This window comes from Pelecanus crispus, chromosome 6 (genome assembly GCF_030463565.1).
Source record: "Pelecanus crispus isolate bPelCri1 chromosome 6, bPelCri1.pri, whole genome shotgun sequence".
NCBI lineage: Eukaryota > Metazoa > Chordata > Aves > Pelecaniformes > Pelecanidae > Pelecanus > Pelecanus crispus.
Genome location: NC_134648.1, coordinates 61,613,892 through 61,622,895, shown reverse-complemented (window position 1 = coordinate 61,622,895; position 9,004 = coordinate 61,613,892). Strand labels below are relative to the sequence as shown.

Below are 9,004 nucleotides of genomic sequence, written 5' to 3'. Positions count from 1 at the left end.
GTGTTACAAAACAATTTTGCTACTTAAAAAATAAACGAATTTGTGCAAGCCATACTTAGCTGAGGGTTTAAAAATCTTCTGCCTACCAAGGATGCATGCAAGACAGGTTTTGCAAATAACTTTTTCTTTGGTTTTTTTAATAGCTCTAAAAGTTACTCTTCTAATAATTGGGAAGTGACCAGCTTTTTTTCCAGTAACCAAACACTCCTGGGACTGCTGCTGCTGTTCAAAACTTTCTGTGCAACAAAAAAGTAAAAAACCAAGCAATGAGAGGGCAGGCAAGGGGCATGTTGTGTTAGAAGTCACTGCTGCGCATGAAGCACTACAAAAAACACGCTGGGTAGCAGATCACGTTAAAGTTACTAAGCCAACCCTTAAGCATCAATTTGAGATTGATGCTCTAAATCCAGACAAACTGTTTATTCTAATCAGTTAAGATGCAGCTCAACCAAGGCAGTAAAATACATGTTAACATAAAGATTTTGTAAAAATACTAGTCATCTAGAATAAAAGTTATGACCATTATGCTCTCCTTTGGAGATTTTATTAGGCTATGCATTTGTGGAAACACTGATTCTTCTCACTCAATTAGAGGTTTTCCAGTAGGTGGCTTTTTTGTTGTGTTACTTTGGTTGGTTGGTTGTTCTTTTAAGAATCGGCGCCTCAACACTTGAAGGATTCTGTTGTGGCTGCACTGAATCCTCTTCCTTGTTCTACCATTCAGCTCCTGGATAACTTTGAGCATGCCCAAATTTTACATTGTAGCTTTTCAGTGTGGGGAAGCTCATGAGACTCAAGTTCTTTATGAATCCTTTTGAGAGCTACTGCTTAAAAGCACTTGTCTATCTTATGTTTATCTTCATGGTTTGAAGAAGATATTATTTTCACATACTGTACTGAGGATCAACATGACATTTACTAGCAGGTTTTTTTTTTAAATGTGAAAATATTAGCAGGCTAAGTGTTTGTGGTGTGTACCGTGGGAGTAATTTTTTGGTATTGATTCAAATTTGGCTCTCGAAGTTGAATATCTTGCACCCGCATCATGGCCCGCTGTACCTTTGCTCATTTTATTCCATTTCTTCATAGCAAACTTTCAGAATCTCAATAGCAAGAATGGAAAAACATCCCAGCCCTGGCAAGAATTCTTGTAAAATAGGGCTATAGCACATGAACAAGGCTCTGCAGGGAAACCTGTATTGCTGTTACTCATCCAGGTATGCCAGAGGAATAGCAGATTTCTGTTACTAGGATTGAACAAACATGTAAGCAGAATTTTAATGGAGGAAGTGTTCTACACCAGTAGAGCGAGAACGTCATAATAAAGGGAGAATTAAACAGAACATAACGGTATAGCTAACTGCTCTTTCTCCTTTGATTGAAACTCATACTGGATGGATGCTGCCTTACCTTGAGTTCTGAGCAGAGAATACGCCCCTGACCATGGCACCTCAAAGTGCAGTGGGGCGTACATAAAGACAGAGTGACTGGCTGACTTTTACTGCTCTGTCACAGTTAATCATCTCCCCACTTCGTCACGCGGTCATGTTAGCAGCTCATACTGATGGAACAGAGAGAGAACTTCAACAGTAAGGCAAGCCAGTATTTGTTTGAATACCTAGCATAGGTTTAGATATATATATAAAGAAAGGTGTGAGGCTAAGCTTAGGAAACAGAATTAAGGACTGCAGCTCTACAGGCAACACAGTGTTAACAGTAACCTCTGACTTCGTACCTTTGGAACTCTGAGCAAAAGGTGCCATGAGCTTATCCAGTGTTTTTTCCAGAGAGGAAGACGGTGAGTTGCTTGGTGCTAATATATTTGGAGTTGAGCATGGTGTGCAGCAGTAAAAATGATGGTCTAAAAATAGGTAACTTACTGTATCTGAGGGATCTTGCTCTGCACAATATCTTGTATGTTACCAGTAACTCTCTCTCACATACTCTGTATCTGGGGCTGTCAGGCTTTTATAATGAAAAAGACAATTTCCCATTCAGCAGGTTGTTTTTGCTATGAAAATCGGAAATTTGAAGTGAGGGACCACATTGGAATATCGTCCTCATTTTTTTTACGCTTTTAAGTGGATCTTACAGTTTGGCACATACGGCGCTTCGTGGGTATTTAGTTCGTAACAAGTTCTTTGCTGTTACACTTCTGGAGACAACTTCTCTGGCTGTTGGATTAGTAGGCAAACTCAAGATTTCCCACCTGCTTTGTAGTTAAAATACACTCAACTTTAAACTACAAACTGCCAAGTATTGTTTCTGCCCTCATTCTTCCTGCTAAAATTCCATATTGAGATGATCTGTGTTCCACTCACTTTTACATTTTTTTTAACATAGTAGGAAAAAGTTATTTATTAAGAGCTATATCTATAGTAGAAAACTTCTAAGTTCTTTCCAGGTAAGTTATGAGTGTCCCTTTTCTTCCTAAAATATTTTTTTTCCATATGGAATGAAGGGTGGGATGGGCAGTTCAAGCTTCTAGATGATTGCCTAATAGTAAAGAAGAGGCTGAAAAAGGAAAAACCACAGACACTCACTCCTTGTATGCTGTTTAACTCTGACCTGTAGCAGGGACATACTCCGCATATGGATATGCAAGTAGCTGCTAGCCCAATGTCGGGTACTACAGTCCTTCCCGTACTGGTTTTGTGTTTTTTCTAGCTGAAGGAAAAAAAAATCTTAAAGTTATTACACATTTTCTCAACTGTTTCATTTTGACTCAGACCATATGAGGCACTTGTATAAAAGAAGTCTACAGGGAGATAACTGCACTAGTTTTCAGTGACGAGGTTTATCTGTATTTTAACAGTTAAACCCACTATATTAATAAAACAAAACTTCTGAACAATAATCCTGCTCAGTTTCAGTATTTTCCCCATTCCTCATATTTTAGAAGAACATAAGTAGGTAAGGATTGTAAAGTACAGCTCCATCGTTAATAAAGCAGACAATCTAAATGCCAGCTTATAAATGTATCTGGCAGTTTTCTACATGCTAGCTGTATGACAAGAATTTAAGACCTAGTTACCAGTAGCTACTGCAGTTGTTTCTCCCCGAATCTTCATTCATTTCCTGAAAAAAATTAACTTATCAGGCCTGAAAATGTCCAACGTTTACTTGCAATTTAAAAAATTCTACCCAGCTGTATTGTTGGGAGAGCAGGAAGGGCATTAACGCGTGCCCCCAGGTACAGTGCGCGCGCGCTCGGGCCAGCTCCACATTCCCAGGCTCGTGGCCTCCGTTCCACTCTGCCTGCCTGATGCCCGGCTGCAAGATTCGGCAAAAGCCCAACTGTGAATATCGCTACATCGGACAAAGGGGAAGATGTGGCGGATGCTTCTGTCCTCTGTCATGCTGGGGCTTGACGTGGGGCAACATCTCTTGGCGGGGCTTAATCTTTGCAAGAACTACTGAAAACAATTTAAATGTTCTGTTGCTGACTGATTAAAAATAACGTGTGTTGAGACAAGCAGCATTAAACTATACAAGTACATGGATATGTCTACCTCCATAACACTTAGCAGTTTACGAGTGTTGAATTATAAATGAGATGCCTGATTTAAGACAAAAAAGTTGTCTCAGAAATGCATCTACTCCAATATATTGACCTAATTTTAGATTGCCAAGTCAGAAAGTGTGTACTGCTACTGCTGGATCTTTCACTTCACAGCTCCCAAGACCAATGCCTGGGACTACGTGATTACAAAATCCTTACCCCGCAAAGTTGTCTGTCTGCAAGATTTCTGCTGTATGATGTCTTTAGAGATAAAGAACGAGAATGGAACAATGTTATTTCATGTTCCTAATTGAAATTCAACTATATTAAATATGAAGCAATGCTCTAGATGAGATATTTTTTAAAGGAATTTGTTCTACAAAGTTTAGATGATATTTCTGTACCAAACATTTAATTCAACAAAGGATTGATTACATCAAAAGGGATCGAATTTGAACAGAAAGTAAACAAAAATGCATATTCAATATAGTTTAATATGTATTTTCTGAATTAGAAATATCACTTTCTTAAATGATTGAGAATTTCTACTGTAATGATCCATTACTCCCCTCCCCCATCACTGAATTACATTATTTATACATATAATACAGAGCCGATTGCAGTTGGAAACAACAATATTAAAATAAATGTTTAATAGATACAAAGGATCTTTTCTCCACAACATAGTTTTTTCTGGTGCCTGGACACCAACTTTAAAGTAATTCTCTATTAGCATTAAACTATTTAAGTGCAAAACAATTTTGTTTTAAAAATCTACAATTGCAGCATCCATCTTCCTGAATAACATTTTGAAGCCAGAAAGTAACGCCTTTCATTTCCCATGAGTACATTCCAGGCTGTCTTCTAGCCATCTCTGGTTAAAAAAATCAGTGCAAAATAAACAATGGTGAAGTACTAGTTTAACCATTGAACTTACTTGAATTTAAGAAACATACTTTATTTTACACTATATATATATTTTATTTATATATTTATATAGAGAGATTAAATTACACTGGACTTGAAAAGTATAAAGAAAACCAAAAATGTTGCTATTTTTTCCTGCAGCACCAAAGGAAGCTTTTCTTTTTTTTTTTTAAATGAAAACTCTTCCTTGGGCGAGCAGCCTAGCAGTATTAGCTGTAATAAGAACTCATTACATTATTCCTTTGCAAATTACTATGTGATTCACATAATTCCATGTTTACACTCTGCCACATTTTAATTTGTGATGCTCTTTGCCTGAAGAACAGCTCCTGGTTCCACTGTCATTACTTCTTGTCCTGTGTTCAGAGATTTGCTAGCAGTAGTGTGATGGCTATACTACAGTTCCACTTGGAGAATTGGCCTGGTTTTGGGATGACAATAAACCCTGCAAACAAAGCAGTTTACATTAATCCAGCAAGAGAACCTGACATTAATTTTATAAAGTTCTTAGCCTGAAGCTAAAATGAGTACAATTTATTTTTACCACCACTTGCTTACTTTAGACATCAGCACCTTCTTTCCTACAAAAGAATCTAAGCCGCTATTGTATCAGTCAAGCAGCGCACAGAAGAGCTTTCAGCAAGTAAGAAAGTGTGTGCGTTTATGACACATGATGAATCTGATCCCAGCATTTGGTTTAATCTACCTTGCATTTTGAACCATTGTGAACTGTGTGAAACTTTAAAAATCATACACCAAGAAAGTGATCAGCATTTTATTAGGGTAGCAACAAACAAACCTATTCCAATATTAACAAGTTTGACACCTAACCTGATACAGGGGAACGCTCCATCTCTTATATGCTATTGAATATTACAAGCTTTGAATAGAAAAATAGATTATCTAACCAAATATTTATTTTGGTAATTTTAAAAGAGAATGATACACTGAGCAAGATTTCAGTAAAGATTTCCCATTACAATTTAAGCTTGCATTCAAGAAAACGTTTTTTACCAGCTCGTTTAACTATATCGCTATTCAAATAAAATGAGACTTACTTCACTTCGGCCATAATCCCGCGACTGCGCGGCACCCCTTGCTAGACAGAGGCTACTGTTCCGGATTAAGGCAACTACACCTCACAGATAGATCTCAACGGATAGATTCCACTTCAGATTTATGTGGAGTAGCCCCTTTTTAATCATCCACATAAAAGTAACTGTATATCAAACTTACTTAGGAAAGGCTTAATATCAAAATACAACTTAGTCTTTTTGCAAGGTCGTTATTTAGTTATAACAAGTGCCAGCAGGCTGAGGAGCACAACGGCAGCTAAGCTGGAAGCACACCAAGGAGTATGGCTGTGCAACTCCTTACTACGTAGGCACGATAAACGCAAAAATTGCTAAAAAGCAATTCCTTGGAACAGCTACCAGCTTAGGTTCTTACCTCAAAATAAAGATCCTGTGACTCAGATCCATCAAACTAGACAAGCTCAGGCAGCAATTAGCACCCAATGCAGAATCAGGTCACATCTCCAGAATCTACAGGAGCTCTTTCTTGCTTGGATCCAAGAACTGAAAGGTGATGACTGATGGAAAAAACCCTGACCGTAGGCAGAAGAGGTGGAAGGAGGGCTGGACTGGCTGCATTCAGATCATCAAGTTTCTACTAAACCATAGCCCTTCCTTTTTAAAAACGTCTGATCTACCAGTTCAGACACATCACCAATCTCGATACATTGGTAGGATTTATGGCAGACTGCGTGTGCACGCGTGTGTGTGTATATGTGCGTGCACACATATTACATTTATATATAATAAATTATGTGGTGCTTCATTTGGTGCCCACCATAGATCACACCTGCAGGAACTAGAACACTTCCTTTTTACTTGTTTACATACTGGTAATCGGAGTTAAACACCGTTGAGGTAGACTGAAGTGGGCTGGTCTTTAAACTTGATGGACATTCAGGATGTGCAAAGATACTGCGTATTTCACAGGAAGAGAACAAAAGGTTTCCTAGTTATTAATTAAGGAATAGATAGTGAAAAAAGGCAGAATTTTAGAGCAAACAACTGAAGCACTTCTGAAAATTTTTAACAAGAAAGTTTTGTTTGAAAGTGACAAAGATGAATCACAACTCTATAGTTCATTACTGAAACATTCTTCAGATGTCTATTAAATCCAGCAGCAACTGAAGGCCTTTCTTGCCAGAAGATTACATCCACTAAGCAACTTGCAAGTACGGCGGTAAAAAGACGTCCAAAGGTATTATTTTTCAGTCTTTAATAAATCAGTGATCCAAACTGTTCATATGCAAATAAGTGCTTTATAAGCACATAGAAAGTACTAGGGATGGCATAATAGAAAGTCTTTTTCAACAGGCTCATAATGATGCTATACAGAGGAAGAGAAACAAGCTCTATTCTAGTATCAGATTTACACTGTAATGCAACTGGGTAACAAAATCAAGAGTCATTAGTTTTCCTACAACTCCTCTAGAAACAGGTACACACTGAAATTCAGTGCAGTGCCTTGTTCCCTGTGAACTACCAGACACTCTGGAATTCGAGTTCCAAGACGAGGAACAAGGAGTCACTCAGTCCTGGTTTCATCTCCCAGGCCATGAGTAGTCCCTGCTTTAAAGAGCAGAAGTGCAGTGCAGGTGGCTCTGAGTAAGTGAATACTAGGAACTCCTCATTATTTCAATCCTTGCTCTGAATTAATTCTGCAACTCTGAGTAGGAAAGCCAGAGGAACGCCAAAGTGGAAAGAATCTCAAGATCGATATCCTTGTGCTACTGCAGACAGACATTTCAAGAACTTCGCAGTACTGCCTTAAAACTTGACCAGGCTACGGCGGCATTTCCAGAACTTCACTTCTGTGACAGAGATCAGAAATTTTGTGAGTTCTTCCAGGTACTTAATTTCAGAAGACATCTTAGACCGTAGATGTTCATACAAGAAAAGAAGAGTAAGAATTTGGTTTTTAGGCATGGAAGTTTTACTTTAGTGGTGAGTGTTCTCAGTGGATCCCAAGTAACAAAAAAGATTATACAGAATTTCGCCATTATATCAGAGCCTTTCAAGCAAGGCCATTTAAGAAGTTACACTGGGTGTAGCATAGGCAACTTTAGAAAGCCACATTAGAAAAGCAAGTGAGGGCTCAAAAGTAGTTACAGTTTTGATACAAAAGTTACCCTGTAACAGTCTGATCTGTAATACAAATGCTGGAAGACTAAAATATTCGTCATCGCATTCTCTGAGAATAATACGATGGATAAGGTTATAAAAAAAAAAAAAAAAATAGAAATCTCCTGCCTGTAAAGAAAGAATAAAGAAATTAGACCACAGTGCTTTTTGTGATTAAACCACCCAGTCTAGTCAACCAGGTGGTAAAAGATGGAACAAAGCTGCAGCCACTTATTAGGGCAACAGCAAAGCTGCAGAGTTTAACAGCTGCGACAGAAAACACAGAAGAATTGAGACATGACAAGTGCAGATCTGCCGTGCGGTACAGTGCGTCAGCTTAAAATTTAAGACCAAACATCATACTGAGCAAGCAGCAGAAACAAATTAAGAGACCGTTCAAAAAGTTTTGAAAATAAATGTAGTCTTTTATTAGTAGTATTATTTTGTCAGCATGTGGGTCTAGCAGGGGGTGGGAAATGGAACAGTTCTGAGACCCAAGTCAGGAATTTGATAAAACAACCTTCATCACAAGCTCAGAGAGGGTCCTCCAAATAGGTGCTACATCATCTGCCAGCTCAACAGAATACTGTACGGCCGAAATGGGCTGCTTCTGCAGAGGACAGTGTCATTTTTCTTAATGTCAATTAGCAATGTGAGAGTACTGAGCACAAACTGTTTCAGCACTAGTCGCTAGGGCTACTCCATGTTTGTCTAGGCATTCTCTGACTCCCCAAAACACAGAGGACTTTGCATATTTGGTAAAAATAGGCTTGCATGGGTAGGAACGGAAAGCCGTAACAAATACGATCAGTCAGGTCATTTCCACCCACGGTTCATGGCACTCATAGCTGTGGTCTGTTCAGAAAGGCCTGCAGCACTGTTTAGACTAACCCTCCTCATAATTCATGAGATTGCGGGGGGGAGGGTATTTTGTAAAAAAAGTCCACATATGCTCCAGCCAAAAGTTCGGGTTTTTTCCAAAGATATGAAACACAAGGTTTCACAACAGATACTAATTTTATGAAAGATCACCATGTAATTGCTGTATAAAAAAAAAAACCAAACCCAAAACAGGAAGATACTACTAAGTAGGAAAAAAGCCATCAGTAACTACTGAGTTAATATTTTCTTCATGTAGAATAACAGAATTACTCAGGTTGGAAAAGACCTTTAAGATCATCGAGTCCAACCATTAATCTAGCACTGCCAAGTCCACCACTAAACCATGTCCCTAAGCACCACACCTACACGTCTTTTAAATAACTCCAGGGATGGCGACTCAGTGTAAATTAGAACAGGATTAATTGAAGCCAAAGATGCAATTGTACGTAGTTTCACTAATCTAGATAATAAACTGCAAGTTTGGATGCATAAGCAGGAC

At 38.4% G+C, this 9,004-nt stretch overlaps 1 protein-coding gene across 5 annotated transcripts in view; it reads right to left on the bottom strand.

The window, feature by feature from the left end:
- Positions 1-4,011: 4,011 nt before the first annotated feature.
- WDR20 (WD repeat domain 20) overlaps positions 4,012-9,004 on the bottom strand; it is a 49,287-nt gene continuing 44,294 nt past the window's right edge. For all 5 annotated transcript variants that reach the window (XM_075713350.1, XM_075713357.1, XM_075713358.1 and 2 more), the window contains one exon: positions 4,012-4,874. In XM_075713350.1, the coding sequence (XP_075569465.1) occupies positions 4,821-4,874 (54 nt within the window). In that variant the 3' untranslated portion in view covers positions 4,012-4,820. The remainder of the gene's footprint in view (positions 4,875-9,004) is intronic.